The sequence below is a fragment of the Cynocephalus volans genome, chromosome 1 (assembly GCF_027409185.1).
Source record: "Cynocephalus volans isolate mCynVol1 chromosome 1, mCynVol1.pri, whole genome shotgun sequence".
NCBI lineage: Eukaryota > Metazoa > Chordata > Mammalia > Dermoptera > Cynocephalidae > Cynocephalus > Cynocephalus volans.
The window spans coordinates 65,522,575-65,548,581 of record NC_084460.1 but is presented as its reverse complement, the minus strand read 5'-3'; the positions used below and the strand labels follow the sequence as shown (position 1 = coordinate 65,548,581).

The 26,007-nt window shown below is 43.3% G+C and overlaps 1 protein-coding gene across 4 annotated transcripts; it reads right to left on the bottom strand.

The window, feature by feature from the left end:
• Positions 1-1,211: 1,211 nt before the first annotated feature.
• CLN8 (CLN8 transmembrane ER and ERGIC protein) lies at positions 1,212-20,010 on the bottom strand. 4 transcript variants are annotated; one of them, XM_063115428.1, is made up of 4 exons: positions 19,963-19,995; positions 16,697-16,952; positions 12,032-12,701; positions 1,212-3,032 (listed from the first exon to the last, which is right to left on the bottom strand). In XM_063115428.1, the coding sequence occupies exons 3-4, from the start codon at positions 12,572-12,574 to the stop codon at positions 2,706-2,708; spliced, it is 870 nt and encodes a 289-aa protein (XP_062971498.1). In that variant the 5' UTR covers positions 12,575-12,701; positions 16,697-16,952; positions 19,963-19,995; the 3' UTR covers positions 1,212-2,705. The 4 variants fall into 4 exon arrangements, with proteins under 4 accessions (XP_062971498.1, XP_062971488.1, XP_062971506.1 ...); XM_063115418.1 differs by lacking the exon at positions 19,963-19,995 and adding an exon at positions 19,831-19,877; XM_063115436.1 differs by lacking the exon at positions 16,697-16,952 and having other exon boundaries at positions 19,963-20,010.
• Positions 20,011-26,007: the final 5,997 nt, after the last annotated feature.

The window sequence follows — 26,007 nt, the reverse complement described above, 5'->3', positions numbered from 1 at the left end:
CCAAATATAGGTGTGGTAATTTGTCAGCTGTGTGTGTCACTTCAGGCAAGTCACAACGTCTCTGAGCTTCCGGGCTCCTCAACTGTAAAGTGGAATCAACAGTGCCTACTTTGTTCAGGTTGTCAAGTGTGAAGAAAATAAGAAATGTTATTTAGCACAGTACCAGGCAAAAAGTGAACACTGAACAGCCACCATCATGAGCTATGTTGCAGCAGCGCCAGCAATACTTTGAGGAGACTGGGATACTGAGAAGAGAAACAGGCTTGGCGCTAACTAAAAAGGGGACTCAACTGCCTCCAGGGCCAGTGGAGAGGGCAGAAACAATCTCCCATTCCACAAAGAAAATGCATTAGGTTTCATGGTTCTTGAACCACTCCACCTCCTTGGCCCAGTTTGTTTTCCAATTTTGAAAAAAACCACAAAAAACAAAACCATGAGTATGGAGAAATATTTCTCTATCAAGAGTAAGCACTTGTCATCAGGTGGCGGTTTAAGGCCTATATTGCCCAAACTTCCTATTTTTTGAGACTCCAGAACTCCTGTTATGTGAACTTTCTGGTTTAACATCTGCTGTAATTCCTAACAGACCACGTGCAAGTCACGTGAAGCACATGTGTAGCTGGAGAGAGGCCAGTGTGGCCGCTGAGCGGGCTAAGCCCAGGCTCACACCGACTGGGCTCTCGAGTGTCACTTGCATGAGCTCCCCTTTGCAGACATATCTGCTCACATGGCTGGTGGCGGGACTGAGGCTAGTGAAGACCCTGATAAAGCACTGTGCAATCTGGAAAGTGTTACCAGTCCCTGGGCAATAAGGGAAAAAGGGTCCTAGATCATAACATTTCAAAAGCCTTTTCTTAAACAGCCTTGACTTCATGCTACTCACTAGAAGTCCCAGATCAGAATGCAGCACCAACGTGTGGGTGAGACCGGACAGAGAGGGCAAGCTTGTGTTACTCCATGGCACTTCTGTCTCTTTGCATCCAAACAACATGTCTATTAAGAGAGGATGTAAAGCATGATCCCCTGGGAAGGTCCAAGTCCTAGAGAAGGTCAGATAAAAACTAGACTAAACACTACAAACTCCAAACTGAATTTGGACACATGAAAAATTTTCATTACATTTTATATCTCCAAGCTATATAAAACATTCACAATGACATGAACAGTAAGGTGAGTTTATCTTGAGAGACAGAAAATGACATCATTTGGGCTCTCTAAACATCAGTTACTTTATTAACTTTCTGCCCAGTCGAAAAACACCAGCTACTGCTGATTCCACAAGAAAGGACATGACTGCATAGAGAGTGAGCCTCAAGGAGCTACAGGGCTTTCAGCTAACAGTCTCAGGAGCATACAACTTGCTGGATACGTTTAAAACTTAAATAATTTCTTAAAATGAGATAAATAGGTATTATATATCTTGACGTAAATATAATCGATAAAGTTCAAGTACCAGTAATAAAATACACTATTCTGAGAGTTCCATGATACATAATAAGCACACGTCACACATTATTTTCATGAGCAATAAACATGTTTTCCGCAAACACTTGAAAGGTGCTTTGGATAAAAAATCAACTTTGAATTTTAATTGCACGCTGATGGTAAATGAAATTTGCATATGTCTATAAAACTGTTAAATTGATGTATAAACTGCATCTGGGTCCAACACAGTAAAAATAATGTACCTTAGAACCCATCATCAGGCAGGCAATGGCAAAGACCTGCTGTGGGCCCGGGGCCTACAGCTGAGGATCTCTGAGGTGCCCAGGTCTACCCCATAGCTTGTAGGATAAAGTTACTACTACCTTGTCTTGAAATCTACAGAGAAACACCAACCAATGAATTCGGGTCTAATCTGGGAAACTATGGACAATTTAGCCAATTAAAAATGGCCCTAAAACCTAGACAAATCTGATTACCAAACACAATAAAAGATTCTCATTTTAAAATAGGTTCCTTGATTTAAAACCAAAAACTTAACAAGATTTCATCTTGACCATCCCATACCCATGTCAGGGTGGACATACTCCAAGCCATCTCTGCTCCCACAAGACCACCCCACACCCACCTCAGGATGGGCAAACTCCAAGGCACCTCTGCTCCCACAGGAGGGTCATTACACCATGACAACGTCTTTATACCATTTGCCACAAGATGGCACTGCTATACCCCTGGTTTTAAAATTTCATACACTGGGAAATTTTAACAAGGGTAACAAATCATATTATTTTCTATCTTAGGCCAATTCTTTCCAACTAAAAAGAATATAACTTTTGAGTAAGACACATGGAGTGTGTGTGACCAGAAAAAAATCAATGCTGACTTGACCATGCCCCACTGTGTGGCACTGGCAGTGTGAAGTCACTTCAAGTATCCACACAAAGCTGTCCTCGCTCCTCACCAGCATGCGCTGCCTTGGGAAAACATGGTCCAATGTGGTTAAGCTTTCAGGAATAAGCCAGAACAGTCAAAGAAACTATGATGACAAAAATCTGTTCCTAAAGGCAAATCAGGGTCTCAAAGTACGTTGAGGCTACTTCAAAATTAATACTAATGTAAGAGAAAGTTAGTATTGCACTTAAAACTAACACAAAACATTCGCCACCTCCTTTATCACAAAAGTCATTATTCACGGAACTTTGCAGTATCCCGTGTGCCTTATCTGCTGGCACTGCGGGAATCGTCTGGTGGCTGCCGAGCAGCTATGTCCTCTTCTTCTTCTGTAGCACCTGACCATTGGTCCTTTCTGGCCAACTGCTCTTGGTTTCTGGCTGTGCAAAGTTCCAATCCACTGGATTGAGAAGCTGCTGAGTCTTCTTATGGGTCCAATATGGATTAATGATTAGTGTAAGGAGGGCCAGCCCAACAAGGAAGAGTGCCAAATGAGGCAGATACAGGCTGCTGACCAGGTCGTTCCAGTGCCAGAAACACACCCACCACATGTGGTAGGTCAAGACCATGCGGCAGTGAAACATGTGGATCATCAGCAACTGGTTGAGCTTCCAAAACAGAGAATCGGACCAGCCAGCCTGCGGGGAACAAAACAAAGGCAGGTATCAGCACGTAACCCTCAAAATTCACTCTTCACACTTTAAAAAGGCATTTTCTTCCTTACTCACCAAACATAACAAATTCACTTCAAAGCAATAGAATTTTCTTGCCAAGGCTCTGCTCTCATTGGGGTTTAATTCTGAAAGAAGACCACTGTCTCTGCATGAGAGGGCCTGAGCCAACAGGGGGCTTGATCCTCGCTCACTGTTCACCTGCTCATCTTGCTCTTGATTTCCGCTCCCTAAAGCAAAATTCAATCTCACTCCAATCTTATTTTTTATCTTAAGTTTGCACATATTTAGTAAACAAGCAATACTTATTTAGCAAAACTAAAAGACATATGTATATCAATCTTCTATATCTAGACAGCAGGAGAAAAATCTCTTAGAAGAAATAAGTGTAGGATGAAATACATTTCCTGGTTGGTTTGTTTAGTACTTTCACCCCAAAAGTCCTTGGATACATGCCAAAATTGACTTGTCTTAGAATTATGCCAAATTTGCATTAAAACTAGTTTCGAGCAGTTGTAGCTAAAACTGAATAATTAACTTGCAGATTACATCCATCAGACCACAGACACAAGGCAGGACCTTGTGGCAGGGCTTCATCAGTGCCAGGACAATCCAGCACAGTGCAGACCCATGAGCTGCCTCCACACCAGCCTCTCCATCCTCCTCTGACTCAGACAAACCCCAGCTGCAGAATCATCCCCAGCAGGTCCTTCCCATGATGGGGACACTATCATGCATTTGTGGAAGGAAACTCAGTAGTTAAGGACAGGGGCACTGGGATGCAGGGACCGCCCTGAGATCAGGCAAGGGAAGATGTGGGCTGGTGCACGTCGGGCAGCGACCCTTAGGACCCTCAGTAAAGGAGACTGGTTTCACTATAGCAATATCTGCTAAAACTTGAAAAGAACACAGCAAACCAACTTCCAAGAGTCACTACACCAAAAAAAACCCAGAAATTCTACTCCCCTGATGTCATAGAAATGTATACACACAGCTCTGACCAAAAAAAAAAAAAAAAAGAAAAGAAAAGAAACAATGGAATCAATGACTTAAGGGACTGCCTTAAAAATTGTATTTAAAAAAGTAGGAAAAATAGACTAAGAAAAACAAGAAACTTATTTGTTGTTTGAAATACTATGAATTTGCCTTAATATAACTTTTTAAAAATTTTGAATTATCTATGACTGTTGGATCAGACATACCTAAGCTCTTCTCTAATACCAATGATAATGAAGTTTTCTGTACATAATACCTGTTATGCACTGAATGTTTGTGTCCCCTCAAAATTCCCATGCTGAAGGTCTAACTCCCAGTGTGATGATATTCAGAGGTGGGGCTTTTGGGAGGTGATTACAGTTGGATGAGGTCATGAGGGTGGGGTCCTCATGGTGGGATTAGGTCCTTCCTTACAAGAAGAGGAAGAAACCAGAGTTCTTTCTCCTCTCCATGTGAGGACAGAGCAAAAAGGCAGCGAGGTAAGCCAGAAAGCGGGTCCTCACCAGGTCTGAATCTGCCAGCACTGTGATCTTGGACTTCCAGCCTCTAGAACTGTGAGAAACAAGTGTCTGTTTTTTTTTTTTAAGACACCCAGTCTGTGGTATTTTGCTGTGGCAGCCACTGATAACAAAGACAATGACTTGCCTCCCAAATATTCTAACTTGAACTTTTTCTTCTGGAAGTTTTCAATATTTAAAATTCCAGGTATATTATATTTTACTAAGTCTAGACTGAAAAAATAAATGTGAAGAAAACTAGTAGAGAAAGACCACTGGAACGGAGAAGCCCAGTGTGCCTCACACAACTCTAACGAAGCATGTCTTTCTGAGGTCTCAGAAGGGCCTGAGGGGACTCCCATGTGCAGCCTCACTACACTCTGATGGTCTCCCAGGAGGCTCACAGCTGCTCACTCTCAGCACAAGCCACCTTCAGAAAACCCTGAGGCCACTCTTCACCAAGTGCTTAGTTCACTCCCAACCCAGGCGCAAATGAAATACTGCAAGCCTGCGTCTAGTGCCTCCTCAAGGTGGGTTGTGACCACACTTCCCGTGGATGCTGATAATGTTGAAGTATGATGAACACACAGGAATAAGAGCTAAGGAAGTATGAATCCCAAAGAAACCTGGTGCCTCCAAATGAAAGGGGACAGAGGAGAAACTCACTCAGACCAGAAGAATCTGTGGTCATCAGTTTGGACAGTTAAGTGATATGAGATAAAACCAAATGTGAGGATTTGATGCTTTAACTTGTTTCTTTATTTGTGAAACTACAAGGTTAGGCTACAAGTTCTCAGAGATTCTTACGTCTAAAGTAGAAGTCACACTGTAGTCGGTTTTCAGTTCACAGGGTGACTAGATCCCGGTTTGCCTGAAGCAGTCCCTGCCGTCCCCTTTAACTCTCAAAAGTCTTCTAGTTTGGGTGACAAATTGTATGGTCACTCTGCCAACTGGCCACAATCACCAAGTCCAAAGGCGGTGAAGGACAATACTGGGTTTTGGCACAGGCATGTTCTCAATCTTATGGCTCTCTCAAACCCACAACAGCAGTACCAAGTGAGCCCACACACAGGTGAGGCTGGACAACTGCACCGCTGGCTGTATCGGGGCTCAGCTCCCACATGCAGACTCCTCTGACTTAGTGACAGTTTGTTTCCAAGCTGAGCAAACAGGGATGAAGATGCCGTGTCTCCCATCCCTGATGCAGCAGTGGAGCTCTCAGCGCCTGCATGCCCCAGTGTCACCTAAGAATGAGCTGGGGGCACAAGAATGCTACAGGGCATGGAAGCAAGGAAATGACTGTGTATTTCACTTCTTTAGTTCTCCATATACATTTCCAGTGCTTATGTGAGTGTAACCATTAACTTAGAGGAACGTTAAAGAAGCCTTGAATAAAAAAGGAGGCATGTTAGGTTCTTGGATGGGAAAATATTAAAGAGTTATGTCTTCCATCCCTGAATTCATCTATAGATTTAGTCCGATTAAGGGAACACATTGGTATTTTTATTAACTTAACAATATAATTTTAAAGCTCATCTGGCAGGGTAAATGTATAAGAACAAACCAGAAGGTTTGCAACAGAACAGGAGGACTGAACACCTTGCTAAATAATGAAATATACAACTTCAGAAATGAAAAATGCATTGCCAATGCAAAAGACAACACAAAATGCAGAGATAAAAACACATGGAAAATTAATATTGGGTGGCAATTCAAATCACTAGCAAAATAATAAACAATATAATTTTATTAGGACAACTGGCTAGCCCCTTAGGGGAAAGATCAAGTTGGATATGACTTCCCATCTTACGTAGAAATAATTTTCAAATGTATTAAATATTAATGTTTAAAAGAAAAAGAAAATCCAAAAAGTACTAAACAGTGGCACAGGAAACAGTTTTGTAATCACTATGTGGGAAAGGGCTTTTTGAACATTATGTTAGAATCATGAATCTTACAAGTTAAAAACTGACAGTTTCTAAACGATAAAAAAAAAGTTAATAGAATGTGTAAGTTGATTGAATTATGTCCCCCCAAAACTCACTGAAGTTGAATTGTGCTCCCCAAATTTTATGTATTAGAAATTTAGCCCCTACTGTGACTGTTAAGAGGGTGGAAAATCCTATTATGGTAATTGAAAGTTTGGAGCCTTGAAGAAATGATTGGATTGTAGGACCGTGCAGTAGTGAATGGATTAGTAATGGTGGCCAGGGGCGTGGTTCTGAGGGCTTTAAAAAGAGAGTGAATGAGGAGGATGCTCTACTCTCTTGGCTCTCTCTCTCTGCTCTCTCTGCTTCCACCATCTTGCAATGTGAGACCCTTGGGTCACTGCTGTCACACCAGGTGGACTTTGGACTTCCCAGCCTCAGAAACTGTAAGCAATAAATATTGTTTTCTTTATAAATCACCCAGTTTCAAGTACTTTGTTATAAGCAACAGAAATGGACTAATACAGAATGCAAGGTAAAATATCTGACATTTGACAAAGACTTTTAAAAGTTTTTGCAAAGATCAAAAAAAGAGCCAACCACAATAAAAAAAAAAAAATGGGCAAAAGTTAAGGATAAGCAAAACAATTCATAGAACAAATAAGAATGTCACACATGATGAGGGCCCGCTGGTTAGCTCAGCTGGTTAGAGTGTAGCTTTATAACACCAAGGTCAAGAGTTCAGATTCCTGTACTGGCCAGCCGCCAAAAAACAAAAAAAAAGGAATGTCAAACATGAAAAAAATGTTCAATAACACTATCAGAGATAAAAATTAAAGATACATTTTTTTCTAATTAGACTTGCAACAATTACAAAGATTGATAATAGCTAATGTTGCAGAAATTGTGAAAAAAGGATCTTTTCATTCTTTTAGTGAGAGTATAAATAATCATTACCTTTCTAGGGGATATTCTGGGCAATTTATATACAAATATAAATTGGGAATAACCTTAAATGCAGCACTTGTAGTTTTAGCAATTTATTCTAAGAAAATAACCAGAAGAGTGTATAAAATGTATGTACAACATATCATGGTCCCTGGAGCCACTGTTCATAAGAGCAGGAGAAAACAGGAAACAACCGAAATGCTCCACAACCCGTGATTAAATCAGTGTGTAGCACGCAAAGCCGTTCTATGGAACCATTCAAAATGATGACGTGGCTAAATAAATCTCCACTTTTATGGAAAGATGTCCATGGCATTATAAAATAGCATGTAGAATAAGACAGAGAGAGAGGATGGGGCCTCGTGATACAGTTGCATATGCTTACATAACCAGACCAAAAAAAAAAAAAAAAAGACTGAAAGGCTCACACCAAAAAAAGTTAATGGTAATTGCCTCTGAGTGGATTATCAGTGAATTTTAGTTTTTCCTTGTACCTTTCTGCACTTCTGTGTTAATTACATTTTTCACAATAAGAATATGCTAAAGCAGTTTTTATTTAAACATTCTTTTCTTGTGAAGAAAAATGCTAAAATAATCTTTATAGAAATAGGAACCGCTAATATTCCTTTTAAATTTATACCCACAATTTAACTCCAAATTCAGTAGGCAGCTGAAGGCTCTCCTTGAGGAGTCAGGACAGTGAAATCATGATCCAAACACCTGCCAGGAGCCCCCCAGGAAATCAGGACACCAAAGGTGATATTCTTGTTACTGCCACCACATTTCACAGGTAAGATGTGTACCTCTTCCACACTGAATGTTTCACTTTTTTCTCCTTAGAAGTCTTTAATCACAGCTGATACCATCTTGCAGTCACCAGCATCTCTGAAGGAGGACAGGAGCCCTTGTGTCTGTGCACTGACATCCGCACTTGACTTGCTCACTCTTCACAACACCTTGGTTCCCAACAAGCAGACTGAGACCAGGAGAGTTAAGTAACTTGCCCGAGGTCACACAGTAGGCAGTGGGGGTGGCGGGGCCAGGAATGGACCACAGACTAATGAAGGGGTCCGCACCTTCAGCCCAGAGCACACCCATACTTGTTTCTGCCAAAGGCTGTCAGTAAAGGACTCTATCACCAGATGGTCCAGGATATGTCCAAAATGGACTCAACAGAACATAACCACATTCACATCTGCCCATCACAGATTCTACCTTCCAGAACCTTCTTTCATCATGTATGTACTGAAGCATGGCCATATGCATGTATGCCCCTCATAGATTCCATCTTCCAGAGGACTGTGAATTGTTCTTGTTATGCCCCAGTGCGTGGCATAGAGCCTGATGCATTACTCAGTTACTACTCATGAGAACACACAGCATTCACTAAAGTTTACAATTAGCAAAAAAAAAAAAAAAAAAAAAAAAATTTTTCCTAAGACAAAAACATGTAAGAGTTGATGTTTTAAAGGCCTAACATGGAAAAGACTGACCCATTGCAGTAGCCAGAAGGCACTGCGCATTTACAAACTGTAGGGTGCACCTTGCGCTCAGCGTGCCTAGGATGACATACCTCATCACCTCTACATCTTATTCCTGTAGCAGGCACTGGCTCTCACAAGCTTAGTCGTCATTTCACCTGGCTTTTCCCTCACAATTCACAAAACAAAGGGCTCTTCTCCATTATTTTCCCCACTTAATAAAAATGGTCTTCTTAAATTAATACTCACATCAGAAACATGAACTGCTACTTATATAGTAGTATACTCATAAGTTTAGAAAACTCAAAGCTTGAGAACTGAAAGTTCTTTGGCCTTCTCAGGAACTAAAATTTTGTAGTCAATGTCATCAAATACTTTGAAAAAAGTTGGGTACAGGTAATAAAATCTGCAACATAACATGTGCAAAGCAAAGCTTCATAGTCTAGCAGTTATTGTGCATATTTACATATACAGGCGTGCACACACACACATACACATCAAATATATAAAAACTGACAATTTTTATACCACTTCATTTATATTATGGACTACTGAGTCTGTGGATGAATTATGTTTAGATGTTTGAGTCCTATGTAATTCATTTATTAGTAATTCTAAACAACATTTAAGAATCATATCCAAGAAGGAAACACTAAGAACAAGCCATTGTGCTTGACTTATAAACCCATCTTAAATTAGTGGTGACATTTTGTCTTGATTTTTACCTTTTAGTTCTGATCTAATCAGACCTTGATTGGGGGCGGGGGGGGGAGTCTTGGATCCTAATGCCCTCCCAATCAAGAATCTTTCAGCTTTATTAAAAGCTTAAAATAATTTCAATATTATAGACACAGCATTTACTTACAACAGTAGCATTTGACCTAGAACCAAAAATTATAACTATCTAGATTTACTGACCCTAAGCTATGGTAATTTAGGATATAATTTTCTGTTTTGGGGTCTGCTGGCTTTGTGTAGTAAACATAAATAGGGTGAGAAGTGAACACGCAGATAACCCTTTCTCCATCCCACTGAAACAGTATCTTAACTTTAGGGAATGTGCAAAATCCACAAATAAAGTCTCTCTCTAGTGGTCACCCCACTACTGGAGCCTGTTCTCTGCCTAAAGATGCTGAGGAGACCAGACCTCACCACGCCACCTAAGGAATGAGAACTGCTGGAGACACTCCTGACTCTGCTTTAGCGAGTCCTGCAGGGGGTGCTGTCCCCACACCTGGCTCCAGGAGAAGCAGAGGCAAAACTCAGGAAAAATATGCATAAGACTATCCAACACTGATTTCTCCTGAGGACTAGAGAGATAGGAAAGACTTCTTTCTTTTTTTTAAAAAAAGAAATTGCAACAAAAAATAATAAAAATCAAAGATAACTATTAACCTATTTCTCAAAACACCTAAATTTACCCCAAGCATACGATCTTGTGGGTTTTAGTTTGGGTAACTGTCTACCACATTGTCTGGCACAGCAGTGTGAACGGGTTCCTCTGCTTTCCCTTCAAGAACATTATCTTCTGCCACGGCTGAGTTACTCCTGAAGCCTCGTGTTCCAGGGGTGGGAGGAATGCGTAAGATACAGTGTCACTCTCTCTAGCACGTACTCCTTCACTCCACCCCCGACTCCGATGCCGGCACTGCACTCAAGCCAGAGGAACAGAGAAAATCACAGCCCCTAGCCTTGTCCTCAAAAGGCCTCCACTCTTGTGGAGGACCCAGAAGGAGAAAACCGAAACATTATGTGATGTGGGCAGTAAAAAGAGACGTGCATGGGACGCTGATGGGGTCCCAGTCACAGCATCTTACCTAAGTGACCCCACACTTAAACCAGCAGCTTCATCTTCATTCGTTTGCTCAGCAAGAAATCTCAGGAGTGGCTGGATCATTTAAGTGGCTCTTTCAATCAATCCATGGTTCCAACCCATCCTCCCTGATAAGATCTACTCAAATCATTCCTGACCCCAAACACCTCACACAAATCACACGCTCATGACAATCTCTCCAGGCACATCACTAGCCTGTGGTTGGCACAATTTTTTTCCGTGTCCATTCCACAATGTCCTGCTCTGATGATGATTGTGCCTGGCTCACCCTCATTCACTGGCCATGACTCAGATGGGCCTCGCTCTCTCCTCCCAGGTGCGCAGGGCCCCATCTGGGGCCTCCACGCTCTCTACACACTCCCGTCACCATACTCATACCTCCTGTTCTGGCATCAGATGGGGCCAGCTTGGAGGACAACAGGAATGTTTCTCTTTGAATTCCCAGGTCCCAGCATAGTGCCTGACACATCACCAGCCTTCCATAAGTGTTTGTTATGTAGGAATAGTCTGTACCATGTATAGTGTTAATTCACTTATGATGGCCTTATACCATCTACCCAACTAGACCTTGAAGGCAGGAATGATATTTTATACTTATTTTTCCTCTCAAAGCCTGCCACAGTGTTCTGTGTACAGGAAGTGCTCAATAACACATCCATTTGTGTGAATGGTTAAACTTTAGCAGTATTTCAAGATTCATATAAAACATCCTGTGAACAATATAATGTGTCATGAACGATGGCAACAATCTGTGCTAAAAAATAATTTTTTAAAAAGTATTGAACATGAAGAACATTTTGACATATCCTCTATATTTGATCTTGATTCTCATTTCAAAACCAAAAAGGAAATAAAGTTAGACAAAAAACTATGCTAGGTTCCAACACTTGTAATCACTAGTAAAACAACCTCATCCAAAAAATAAAAAAGCAAAAAAGCTATGTGGGCACACATATATATTACTTCAATTCTTTTAAAGTACTGAAAAAAAGGAAAAAAATCATGTTTGTAGGGCTTACAAAAACCATCTACCGAGTCAAAAGATCTACTGAGTTTTCTTAAGGAGTAGGAAACCTGATTTAAAATTAAGTAAATGGCATTCAACCCAAATGAGTTTATTACTGAATCTATGTGCTGTAATTTAGTCTGCTGATGAATTCATGGTCCACAGTGAAGTTCTAACCAGTGATCAAATGTGTAAGGTACTCTGCTTAGCATTTCATCTCCTGCTGTCGAGTACAGAAGCTGCATATGAACCACACACTGTGGAGGACACACTTACCTTTAGGAGCATCCAGGAAATGCAGGTAAAGGGGGTGCTCATCTCCAGAAGCAACGTGGTCATAGCTAAGTAGTGGCCAGCTCTGAGATTGATCGCTGAGCCCAGAAATCCAAGAAAGGCAAAGAGATGGTGGACAACCAGAAACAAGTCAAATGTCCGGAAGAATAAGTTGGACAGGTGAACTGCTACATTTTCAAAGAAAAAGAACCCAGTGGCCGTTGTGACGTGAAACCAGCACCAGTTCTGCTGACCAAGCGCCCTGTCAGCATGAAGCACAGGGTCCCACAGCAGAGCCCACAGGCCAGCGGTGGTGCTCTGAATACCAAAAACAGCACGTGTGGCTGCTAGGTCCCAAAAGACCTTCTCTTTGGCCACCAAAGAGCGGTACGTGGCATTCAGGGAAGACGACAGCTGGTGGCAGACCACGAACACACCCAGGTAAAAGGTGAAGCCAGCGACCACCAGGGTTGAACGGATCTTCCAGGATGCATAGTCCAGGTCAAAAATGCTCTCTGATGTGCCCCCATCACTCACAGGATTCATTGTCCTAAATTGTATACCAAAGGTATCCTGGAAGCAACACAGGGCTTCTGGGCCCTACACTGTGTCTGGCCCAAGAAAATAAAGTCAGTGCAGCTGTCTTTGGGATCTTCATGTATCCACCTTCAATCTGAAGAAAAAGATAATTCACTTTATGTTGTCTAAACAGAAGCTAGGACACATCATTATTCCACTAATACAAAAACGTTAAAATAAAAAATATTTGTTTTAATAATGTACCTTAATCCTACTCATTTACAAAGATACATAAACACAGCAAGATAACATCTATTTGCAGTACAGGAAAACAAAAGAAAATAAGATTAAAGATAAAGAGGTACAGCCACGAACAGGAGGCAGAAATGTTGCTAACATGAACATATGGTACTATGGTCTTCCTACTGATCTTCTACAAACTAGAGTCAGCTCTCACAGCAGTGTGTTGACCAGTTAAACAATTCAGTTTCCACAGGACAAAACACATTTAAATGATTACACTGTAATATATTTTGTTAGAGATCTTACTTCTAGAACTCGAGACAAGAACAACAGCTGGATGCTCCACAGTATGTGTGGAAAAGCTATTTGGGAACATCACCATGCTTCCACCACAATCCATGGAACATCAGGGCCATCAGGGCCACGCACTCCCGGGTTGAAATCTCTGCTCTGCCAATTACTGGTAACATGGCCTTTGGGCTTCTCTGTGCCTCAGTTTCCTCATGAGCACCAACAGAGGTGATGAATGTCAAGGGACTAAAGCAATATCTGGCACAGATATTCAGATGGGTATTTTAATATCATGATTATCACTACTTATAGCCATTCAGAAATCCTCATAAACAGTAGAGAAAAAAATAAGTCCTCAGGTCTAGTCTGTTAACTTGCAAATGGTCTAAACTCTGTTCTCATTATTCCATCTAAAACGAGCCCTGGATTCGACCTGAAGATGCTCCCACACAACTGCTGGCCCATCCTCAGACAACCAGGACAGACCCCATGAACAGATCACGGACTCTAATTTGTTAAATCCACTGAGCATCTTTCATGTGACTCCAGATAGCTCTCACCAATCCAAGAAAAGTACCTGCCTGCTGAAACCCAAGCCCTACCCTGGACTACAGAATATACTCTAACTCTCAAATTCAACATGGCAATTCTTATTTTAACCATGAAAAGATTCCCCTAAACTGATAAGTACATAATGATAACTTAACCTAAGAGCCATGGATATAGTTTATCAGTATGTACCCTGTTTCAAAAACTCATTTTCTCCTAATGACAGTGGCTGCCTCCATGCAGGGAAAATATAAACCATATGGATGTATTTACCTATTCAAAAATAAGTTCAATTAAAATAAATCAATAACTTTTCCCTGCAGCAATGTAAAAACAGAAGTTGTCTTTCATTTACTTTTTATATTTCTGCTATCACAACCAATCCATTTCCTGTACTAACTGAAGTTTATCAAAACGTGATGATCACATAAATAGGCTTCACATTTTATTTCCAACATACTTAAGAACTTTCCTGCCTCTCCATTAGAAGACAGTCATCTTGTTTGTTTTATACCATAAGTTAACACTACAAGAATGTCATAAGAATCTGTGCTCCTATTCCTCACATTATTTCCTTGGTTTAAACCCTAGAATGACTTCCCAATGCCAGTAGAGTAAGTCTGAACTCATGACCGTGACCTATGGGAGTCTTCAGCATATGACCCATCCAACCTTCTCAGGTTCACTCTTGCCCTGCCTCTCACTCTATGCTACAACCCTACAGTTCTTTGAACATCACGTTCTCCCTCACTCTGGACTTTGCTGATGCTGGGCCCTCTACCTAGAAATCTTTACCTTGGTCCCCCTATCCCAAGCCCCACCCTAGATAGTTCCATCCTACCTTTCAGCCTTAGCGTAAGGGCCATTTGCTCCTCCCAGACTAGGGGAAGCACCATGGACTAGGCTAAGTACGTTTGCTACAAGCTACTGATGCACCTGTATTTTCACCACTATAGCACCTAAAACGCACTGCAATTGCTTATTTAGTCCTAACCTCCACTAGACAACAAGTTCTATGGGCACAGGCTGTATCTGCCTGTCCATCATTGCACCCCACTGCCTGATACAATGCCTGGCACACAGTAGGTGCTCAAGAAATATATGTTGAATAAATGAACAGATTCTAAATTACGCTCAAGTGGTAAAATTTACCTAGGTTTGGATTTGTCTTGTTTGCCAAACTACAAAAAGCAGAGCCTCAAATTCTCAAAACTGTTAGGAAGCTGTGAAGTTACCTATTCCAGACTTTCATTTTACACGGCAGACACCCAATGCATAGAATGGGGGCCGCGGAATTGGTTACTGACAAAGCAGCATCAGAAGCCTGGCCTTCAATTCCCACCCACGCACCGTCCTTGCCCGCAGTTTGCAGGACTCACCCCGACTTGGTACTTCCTCAGAGAGGGGAGGACTTTTAACACCCACACACGGTAAGTTAAGGGCAGGACTGGAGAGCAACCAAGCTCCTCCCATACCATGGGAACCCTCCATTCTCGGGGGTGGGGGGGACACAGAGCTGACTGATTTGGGGGTAGCAGGACTCAGGCCACAAGCATTAAACTAGTTGTTCATCCATGGTGGCAATTCAGCAAAAAATGGTAAATCATTATTCAGCCACACACCCCACCAACACAGAAAGCACCAGCTCACTGAAGTGTACACTGAGTCCAAGTTCTGGGACCTAATGCAAACAACAAAGGAAACATTTATAACTACTAAACTCTTTTTTGGGGGGGTTGGCTGGTATGGGGGATCCAGACCCTTGACCTTGGTGTTACAACACCGCACTCTGACCAACTGAGCTAACCGGCCAGCCATTTAACTTTTGAATTTGATAATGGTCACATATCAAAGGCAAAACAGAAGTGTTTGTTTTCCTCTCTGTTTCTCAATGAACACTGCAGCTTTAATACAGCCTAGCTCTGTGTGAACAGAAATCTGATTCGGGGGGAAAAGACTGTTCTCTCTAGATTCTGACAGCCCCTGATGTGTGTTTTCAGGGCAAACAGGAGTTTTCTCTGATGGAGGTCATGGGTGATGACTGAGAGGCTGCTCTGTCCACAACGAACACCGCATGGCCCATGCCTCTCTGGTCATGTCACAGCAAAACTCCAGTTTATTTACACTTAAAGTTAATTTGTACAAGGATCAAGTTTAACATTATATTAAGAGGCTGGCAAGAGCACTTGGCTCTGGTATACAGTCTGCAGCAAGTCACCTTGTAACCCCCATACGCTTTACAGGTGCAGGTCAATTTCAAGTGAAGTCTAATGCTGGGGGCGGTGGGGCGGGGGGCGGGCAGTCATTAAGGTTAAAGAAAATCAGGTTGGGCAGAAAGGAGGCCTCACTCTCAAGAACTGAATGGTAATCCATTAAAAGTGTTACGCTGCACAAAACTGTAAACTGCTAAAATATGGCCTCCTCCTAAAATTTCTTCTTGTATTTTTCCACAAGTCAGTCATGAGATCCAGGTCACGGTTCCCATTTTGCCACAATTACATCAACATGCTCTTAACCAAGACAGCTAACTTTTGTGGGACCTTTGCCTTGAGATGGGAGGGTCCTCCTGACTCTGAAAAGCTCTGCCTATAAAGCAGTGACACATGTGCACCCCAGTGGAAGCGATGAGTACAAGTGTAACCTCAGGAAGGTTTTAGTTTGGTCAGGATGGGCAGGACTCCAGGACACCAGCACCGCGTACCAGGCACATTCAAACTAGTTTATTTAGTCTTTACCAGAAGAGAGAATGGCTTCCAGGTCTTCAAACCTTCTAGGCACCTTTTTGGAGATACTATCATATCTAAAGAAAGACTTGCAGACACGTTAAGGTCAGCCACTGATACAGAAACAGGTGAGCCAGGGCTAAGACCAGGCAAACCCTCTTGGTAGTCACAGAGCAGTGTCAATTAGAGACACAGCAACAACAGGTTATAAAAACTGGAATGCTTACTACCTTCTCAAATCCTATAAACAATTCCCCCTCTTCCTATTCCTTGCTCCAAACCTCCTGATTAGGCATGTTCCTATACAGCTGTGGCTGGCAAGCCAGTGCTGTTCTGGTCTAACCTGTTACTGTGGGTTTCTGAGTTTGGTTAGCACCAATCAGCATCCTCTAGCCGGGAATGAAGGAACAAGGTGAATTCCTCAACTCTCTGAGCCATGAGGGTAGAAAGCCGATCCAGCATGGGCAGCCAGTCAGCCTTTCCTCGAGTCCTGCAGAGCCCTGATGCCCCTCCATGGTGTCACCATGTCACACTGGGAACAGCTGCAGTCACCCTGAGTCACCAGGTGGGTACCACAGAAGCATGGATAGGTCTTGTTCCTATAGGCAGCAAAGACATGGTGTGAGAAGAGCTCGAGTTCTCCTTTTGCTTCTATTTCTGCTCCTTGACCCGACCACATCCCTCTCACCTCAGATGGGCAAAAAGGGATGTTGGGGTCACCACCATCTCACTCCCACAGGCCAGCCTCATGTCAAGGCCCAGACTTAAGGACTTCTTCACACTGCCTGAAGCATAAAGTATAAAGCACAGCTAGAAGTCACTGTTCCTTCTATGTGTAAAAATGGAGAATGAACAGCACAGATTCATTGTGTTCTTTCAATCTGGAAGGCTTTGAAGCCCTTCCACTTCAGCCCCTTCATCTCACTGTTGAGGAACCAGAGTCAGGAGAGAAGTGACTCCTGACAGGGGCATCTCAGCACCAGCTGACAACCCCATCTCCTGACTCTGTGCAGATCTTCATTTTCTTTGGGAAAAATGTATCTATAAACCTCATCTTATCCTTTCTCTTACAAGATTTGGTAGCTTAAGCTGTTCTATTGCACTAGACTGAGCATTATTAAAAAATCTGAATGCAAACAAATAAGAGTGCTAGTTCCAGTGCTGCAGTGTGACCAGGCAGCTGAGTCACCAGGAACTGGGACTCAGTGGCCACTAGGATCCTTTCACTCTGTAATGCATCTGTGAACTCTTCCTGTTCACTGGGGGCTAAATTGCTACAAATATCAGCATTTTTGTGTTGGGTTAAGATAATTTATCCAAAACTTGGAAATGAAGTCAAAAAGAAGAAACAGTTGCATGCTTTTTTTTTCCACCATGCTAGATCACTGCTTTACAAACCTGCTGAGGATCATTTGACTTTCTAGGAGAAATAATTACACTTACTATTTACCATCCATGGAAACCCAGATATTTCACAATCTGTAAAGTGAGAGGTTAACCTATAGAACAGTGATAAGCTTCAGTAATTTTCCTTTACACCCAGAAGAAAAGATAATCCCAAAGCCTATGATTTTATTGCACAGTAGGATATTCACCAATTTTGCCTCTAACCTAGCAATCTTATTCAGCATTCGTCTTACTCACTCACTACAAAAATCCTAGTTTTGTGTACTCTCTTGTGAACTGGCATTGTCATCCTGCTGGGTCCTTCATTAATGAGTTAAATGTAACCTGACATGGGCTGTCTGCATGAGAATGATATTTCTAACATTTTGAGAATTTATACATTGGCAGTCTGTGAAAATATTTTTTTCCTAAAATCAAAAGAAATACATGCTGAATAATAATAAAATTCAGAAAATAAAAATAAGCATAAAAATCCTTCTACCTGGGCCGGCCTGTGGCTCACTCGGGAGAGTGCGGTGCTGAGAACACCAAGGCCTCGGGTTCGGATCCCATATACGGATGGCCGGTTCGCTCACTGGCTGAGCGTGGTGCTGACAACACCAAGTCAAGGGTTAAGATCCCCTTACCGGTCATCTTTAAAAAAAAAAAAAAAAAAATCCTTCTACCTAGCTCTAAGCACTATCACTATTTTTTGGTATCTGCTCGGTCAACCATTTTTCTAGACATTAATTTTTCCTTTGTTTGTAATAGGGGATAAAAGTATATAAGGTGCCCTGTGGCCTGTTTCTTTCCTTTTAGCAACATATAGCTACATTTCCTTGTTAATTCTCTTTTACAACATGATTCCCAGTGGCTGTGGAGACTCCATCATAGGGATGTACTTACTACGTAATAGGGCATACAGTAAGTAAACATGTAAATTGCCCTATTATGTTTTTTTTTTTCCTAGTTTCTCACTATCATAAAATAATCTGTAGTGAACAACTCTGAAGCCACCAAGTGAACTTGTTATTTTAGCTCTTTTTAGGGAAACTGGATGCTTGGGGCAACTTCTCTAATAACTATGGCCAGTCTATTAGTGTTATTTCTCAAGGAAGGCACAGAACAAAGTTCAGTGGGCAGCAGTAGCTGTCTCATATTCCCTCAGTCACTGATATTTCCTTCATCATTGCTTTTTCCTTCTCATAATCTTCCTGAAAATTTTTAAGTAAAAAGAAAAACAAGATATAAAAATGAGATTGGCAGAAAGTGGACAGTTACAGATTTCACATAGAAGGTAAATTAAAACTGGAGTTAGAAACAGCCACCTCTCCCCAGTCTTTCTATGAAAAACCACTTAGAGCAGAATCTACAAGAGCTCCTCTCCCCACCACGAACACCACAACCCACCCCAGAACAGCCGGTGAAAGGGCCCAGATCCCTGCCCCTCCCGCCCCCTGCTGACCTGACCCAGCGCCCCAACCCCCTCCCACCCTCCAGCAGTGATGTGACCCAGTACCCCGCTTCCTCTCACGCCATAGATGAGCCGACGCAGCACCGCCTCACCCCAGCTAAACCCGTGACCAGTGGAGGTCACATCCACGTGGGACACCTCCCGTGATGAGGCTGGGCTATGACAGGAGCTCCGATGGCACTTTGTGGCTCTGAAGGAGCCCTCTCCAAGCCTCACCCGTACACAGGTGTGCACATCACACCTGCTAGGCAGGTTTGTGGGGAGTGAGGTTAAGGGTGACTGCGTCACCTCAGCTGTCCCTTCCCTCCTCCTGCATGCCCACCAGCTCAAGGGATCCCAAGCTTCAGTGTACTCGTTAGGAGCCTCTCACGCCCACCAAACACCCTCCCGATACGGAGCACACGCGCGCACTAAGAACCCCGGGCTGCGGGGGCTGGAACGCGTCCCACGGGCTCGGGAAGAGGCCGCTGGGGACGCGGCATGGCTGGTGGGCGGCACGGCCTGGGGTCTGTACGCCCACCAGCAAGGCGAGAACCGGGACACATCGACCACTTGGAGGTATCCCTGGACCCCGCCCACACTCCCGCCCCCCTCGCCCGGGGTCCTCGGCCTCTTACCTGGGATTCCAGAGCGCCCTCTGCTCCGGGCCCGCCTCCGGCCCACACCTTCGCCCCCCTCACCTGTGTTCCCCCTACCCCCGGCCCCGGGCCCTCCACTCCCGCCGCCCCGCAGGGTGCCCCGGTACTCACCGACGGCACTGCCGCACCGCCACGACTCTCCGCCGCAAACACGCCCCGCGCACGCGCACAAACATCCCGGGTGTTCCCCAGGCTGGCGCGGGGGGCGGGGCCGCGGGCGGGGGCGCTCTTGCGGATCTCCGGTCGGTCTCGGCCAGCAGCCCCGCACTTCCTGCGCTTTCTGCGGCGCGGAGGCGGGACGTGGCCTTCCTGTCCCGGCTTGGCAGCCAGACCCTCGGGCTGTGTCCTGAAGAGGGTCCGAGTGGTCCACAGCTGCAGGGACGCCCCCCCCACCCCAGGCCAGCCGGCGGCGTCGGTGCCCATTCCTCTCAGCGGGATCACGGCCGCGTGGAGCTCGGAGACATGCCCCCCCGGAGACCACCCCCATGGATAAACTCCCCCATGGAAGCTCCTTCCCACCCGAAGACCCCCACGGGGACCCGCTCCCGGGGCCGCAAAGCCGGGGAGTCCCCGACTCCAAGCGCTGGAGATGACTCAGCCTTTCTGAACCTGGGGGCCTACTTGGTAAAATAAGAAGAGGCCAGCCCCGGGCAGAAAGTCTGGAAGTGTCAGTGTGCCCACTCAAACCGCACTTTCACTTCCTAGAAGTTCCGCGACCCTGAGCTCCTCTCAGCCTTGTTTCTTCTCTGCAAAGTGAGAAGGCAAAACTTGCCTTTTCAGCAGTCACGAGGCTTTTGTTAGTCCTTGACGGGTCCTTAGCCATGTGAAACCAGCGGATAATCACACGCGTGCAAAGATAGTCTCTATTATCATTTCTATCTGGGGACTCATCCTCTCAAGCAGCCACTTTAATATTCCCAGGACCCTGGGAAAAAGATGAAACATGTTTCTATTTGGTTATGGTTTTCAAAACACTTGCCAGGATCATCTTATTTTACATTTATTGCTATTCATCAGGCTGCCCCGGGTGAGCAGTGGCCTCTACCCTTAATTGGGGGTCCACTTCACCATTCCTCACCCTCAGAATATGTCTGTAACGTGGAAAATATGACACTTTACCCCAGAGCACTGCTCAGAATTAAAGGAAGATTCTGTGCTGACATGGAATAGCAGCTGGTGTTAGATTAGCATTTGGCACACATTACTTAAAAAAAAAAAAAAAAGGTAATTGCGAGATAATGCATGTGAAACAGCTTTATAAACTGAACTTTATAAACTGCTGGCTTTATAGATAAATTTATAAACTGTTATCTCTACCTTCCAGATGAGGCTTGTCCCTCTGGAGAATGCTCCCCATGGTGCTGCCCTACAGGCTTCTAGAGTCACTCACTGCATTCTAGAGAAGGGACAAAGTTTTGCTGACCCTGCCTGTTCCACACAGTTTACACAGTGCAACCTTCCTGGTCAAGCACTGGGCCCGCAGAAGATGGAGTTTGGTTGTGTAGGATGAGGGCTTTGTTTTTGAGCATAGACTGCCTGGCTTTGTGGAACCAGGAGCCACCTAGCTTAGCATAAAACATAAGGCTTTGGTCAGACAGACCTGGGATCCCACGCACATGCCAGTTGCATGAAGTTGGCGTGGACCTGCTTGGCCTGTGAGCCATGGGTGCTCGGTTGTGCAATGTGCATGCAACACCTGGTCAGGTGCTTTGAGATTTCCTGGGCACTTACCCATGGAGTGCAGGTGTCCACCTGGCTTGGGACAGTGACAGGTGACCACAAAGCAGAGCCCTCTTGAAGAACCCCACCCTAAAACCTTTTTTTATTTATTGCACTTATCACCATCAGACATATTGTAGTTTTATGTGTTTGTCTTAGTTATTTGTTATTTCTGTCTCTTCCTAGTAAAATGTAAACTGCATGACAATAGGGACTTGATTTTGTTCCCTTTTTTGTACACACATGCAGAATAGTATACCTGGCACTTACTTGCTTGGTGATCAATAGATGTTTGAAGAAAGAGCAAATGGAATGAAATAGATGAGAAGCATTTGGACTATAACAAGGAATGTTATCCACCCTGCCTGCCCTCATGCCCTGGGCCTGATATGCTCAAAAATGTTAGAGGTGCTCAAAAATGTTTATTGAGTTGAACTAAAAATATGACAGAACCTTCCTGACACACATGCTTTTTTTCTTTCCTTTTCTGTAATGTGGCGAAGATAATTGCCTTATCTCCCTCTCAGGACTGTTCTGGGGATTAAATAAGGCGTTTAAATTGTAAAAGCCCTTTGAAAAAGTGTCATAATATTATTATATCCCTTCAGTTCTTCTGATGTCTCATTTGGTTTGTTGAAATGCTGAGTCCTAGGATTGCATAAAAACTAACATAAATATGAATAGTAGGTCTCACTGTAGGCCAGACTCTGGGCAGTAGCCTTTGCAGGGCTCGGATTCATTCTCACAACACTTGGAGGGCAATATCATTAGACCTGTCTTGTACATGAGGAATCAACGCTCAGAAAGATGGAACAATAACTTAGTCATGTCAGTGGTAAGTTCCTCATCTTGAATTTAAACATTCCAGAGTTCTTGTCTTTCAACTCTGCCATCTTTAAAACAGTGTTAAAAACACTCACTAGGTAAAAAAAAAAATTACAGATGTAACCAGGAATAAATACCCATGTGGGATTTGGAGGACTGAATGAACATGATTCTGCACTTACTCTCCTCAACGACTGAGGCACCAGTGTTTACAACCTAGTCGCTCACTTCCCACCCTCCCACTTTGATCAGGGCTCTCTCACCTCCTCCCTCCTACAATCAAATAGCGACAATAACAAACGTTCATCTCAGTTCATCCTAAGCTTATCGTGTGTCAGGCACACACGAAGTCAGAAGTCTCAGTTGTCTGAGGCAGGATCCATTAACCACATTTCATAGAAAGACAGCCAATGCTCAGTGAGGTTCTGGTCAAGTAATTGTACAACTCCACACAATTGCTAAATGACAAAGCTGAGTTTTGAGATACTGTGCCATAAAGTATTCGGAGAAGGCAACAGAGATGACGTGGCAAGGGACAGTTTTAACATTCTCTTCTTTTTCTTTTTTTTTTCCAAAAGATGACCCATAAGGGGATCTTAACCCTTGACTTGGTGTTGTCAGCACCACGCTCTCCCAAGTGAGCTAACCAGCCATCCCTATATAGGGATCCGAACCCGTGGCCTTGGTGCTATCAGCACCACACTCTCCCAAGTGAGCCACAGGGTCGGCCCCAACATTATCTTCTTTTTCTGATCATATAAGCAATACATGCTCATTGCAATGTTTAGTTGTTTCATTAAGAAAAGACATATTTTTAAAAAGACATTAGCAGAAGCATGGTAAGATTTCTCCTTTTCTGCCTATTTCTTTCTCCTAAATTAAACAAAATGTCTGAGTAGTCAGAGGGATGTATGAAGGGGTGAGGGAGAAAGAAGAGAATTTCCCCGGTTTTGAATCCACAGTTTCATTCATCAGACAGCAATAGTTAGTTCAGTAGGCAGAAGAGATGTACCACTGTGCTTCCAAACAACATTTTAAAACATTGGAACTCAAGTTCATGATCTTCTGACAGTGGATCAGCAACCAGCACATGAGTCTTTGTATTTATGTAATTCAGGCAACCGGCTTCTCAGCCTAACTGTGGCAAAGACTCTCTCCTTGACCTAGTCAAGATCCTCTAAGCATTCAAGACCCTGACCTTGGGATTTGATCCATTTAGTACAGTTTTAGCAAGAATTCTGCTGGGTAAGTTTAGTGAAAATCCCCCACCCTTGCTATCTGATCAAATTCCTCATCTCCCACCCTCAATATCTTATCACCCTGACCTGACCTCAGCAAGAATCCTGTTGAGTCAGCCTAGCAGGAGTCTCCCTAGCCTTGATGTTTCCTCTCAGTAATTTCCCATCCACCCCCCCACCCTGCTCCTTGGCCATAAATTCCCACTTTTCCTTGTATTTCAGTTGAGTCCAATCTCTCTCTCCTACTGCAAAACCCCATGTAGTAGTCCCTATACCTATCTTGCTAGTCCGCCTGAGTAAATTCTGCCTTGCTGTTCTGGCTGGTACAAGGATGCGAACCCTTGACGTTGGTGTTACAAGGCTGTGCTCTAACCAACTGAGCTAACTGGCCAGCTCCTGTTCTTCATCAGGTGTCATGAATAATTTTTTTTTGTTTAAAAACTGTGGCAAAGTTAAAGCTTCTTAGAAAGAAATAAATTTGTCATGGAAAATGTATCTTTCTTACAATCATTCCTGCTTATATGAGCACTCATTGCTTCCATTTCTTTTTCTAAAAAGGATGTCCTTCTGAACACCTGAAATATTTTGAGTCACAAAACACAGTACCTATGGCCTGGATGGAAGATGGCTCAGAATAGAGTAAAGGGCCGTGAAGTTGGGTTTTGATACTCTTACTTGCAAGGGTGTTGCTTCTACTGGCTTTGTGACCTTAGAGAGGTTGCTCAACTTCTCTAAGACACACTGGAAAAGGATGAGATTGGTCTCTAAGTCTCTTCCAGCATTAAATCTCTGTGATCCCAAAGCTGGTGCTATTTGACGGTTAGATAAACCACAGTGGGTAGGGCTCTCCCTGTTGAAAATGCTGACCCTCAAGCCAATTACCGTAATTATCCTGGCGCACAAAGAATCCTTAAATCTGGTTGGCCAAGGTCATGGCCATAACAACTAGTGTTTTAAAAAATCCCCTGATAAGACCATATTGATTCCAGGGCTATAAAGACAGCGGTTCTTCTGGGGCCACCAAAGCACATCATCATCTAGGCCACCCCCTTCCTGTGGGGACATTTGGCAATGTCTGGAGACAATTTTTGTTTTTACAACTTAAGAGGAAAGGTGGGGAGATGCTCCTGGATTCTAGGGGAGAGGCTGGAGAAGCTGGCAAATGTGCTACAATGCACAGGTCAGCACACACAACCAAGAATTATCCAGCCCCAACTGCCAACAGTGCTGAGGTTGAGAAACCCTCATCCAGAAAAAGAAATGCCTCCAATTAAAAGCTAAAACTGTACAGAGAAGGACACTGTTCTCTGAGTGGACTTTTCACTGTCTCCAAACAGGTCTTCTTTCAAGTTACATCTATTGGGGTGATATCAAGTGGTACTGAGGTGACCTTAAAGGATTTTAGTGCATCAGAAATGCTTAATTCATATCCATGGAGAGATACAAACACTTTGATAATTTTCACTCCAGTTACTATTTTAGAAACAAATTTCAGGCTCAAAACTAGCTTTCCTTCCCCCTAACACAAACTATAATGTGATATAAATAAAACATATAGGCATATAAAAAATTTAATCAAATTTTGTGTTTTTAAAATGTCAGGTAGAATGTTATAAAGTGGATAAATCCAAAAAGTAGCACACCGAATTGGTATATTTGTTAATTGCCAAACAGTCAAAACTTACCTGAGAGTTTCTTTCCAAATTTTCCTCCCAGGCAACTGCATTGAGTTTAGATTTGTAGACAAGGATGTGAAATTTTGAATCAGCTGACTGGAAACCAACAACAGTGATTAGGAAACAAAATTCTAATTCACATTTTCTTCTTCTCCAAATCGTCGTGAAGGGACTAGACTCCAAATGTCTTTCCTCTCACCAGTAATCATAGTATTACACATCTTCCCTTCTGCTAAAAAGAGAACCAGGCAGAGCTAACTCTAATTCTAATAATGACTTGGCATGCGTGGAGTTCATTGCAAATGAGTTTTGAGTAACTCAACATGAAAAGAGGGTGTAGCATGATGTCTCGTAAAAAGGCAGGACTCCCACGCATATGACGTCTGTCATTACACCTTACACCAGGCCAGGCCAAATTGCAGGTGTCCAGCCTGAACCCAGGTTGGCAGACCTGTTATTGCACAAGTCTTTCAAGATAAAGAGACTACCAGGTGATACAGCAAGGCTTATGGTGCAGCTTTCAGTGAGGATCTAACAGGAGCAAGCTGTCTTCACAAGGTGAAACTTGATCGTGTTAGTATAAAAGCATGCACGCATCATCTGTGGATTAAGAGCCATGTGTCCTGAACAAAAATGCACATGGCGTTGCATTATTTCAGCACACTGGTGATAAGATCTTTTGTTTTTTCACCTTTTAT

Excerpts from the sequence above, each read along its gene's own strand:
- CLN8 (XM_063115436.1), bottom strand. The coding sequence starts at position 12,574 with ATGAATCCTGTGAGTGATGGGGGCACATCAGAGAGCATTTTTGACCTG. Across the intron at positions 3,033-12,031 it reads TTTCCTGGATGCTCCTAAAG|GCTGGCTGGTCCGATTCTCT; the intron begins GTAAGTGTGTCC and ends TGTTCCCCGCAG.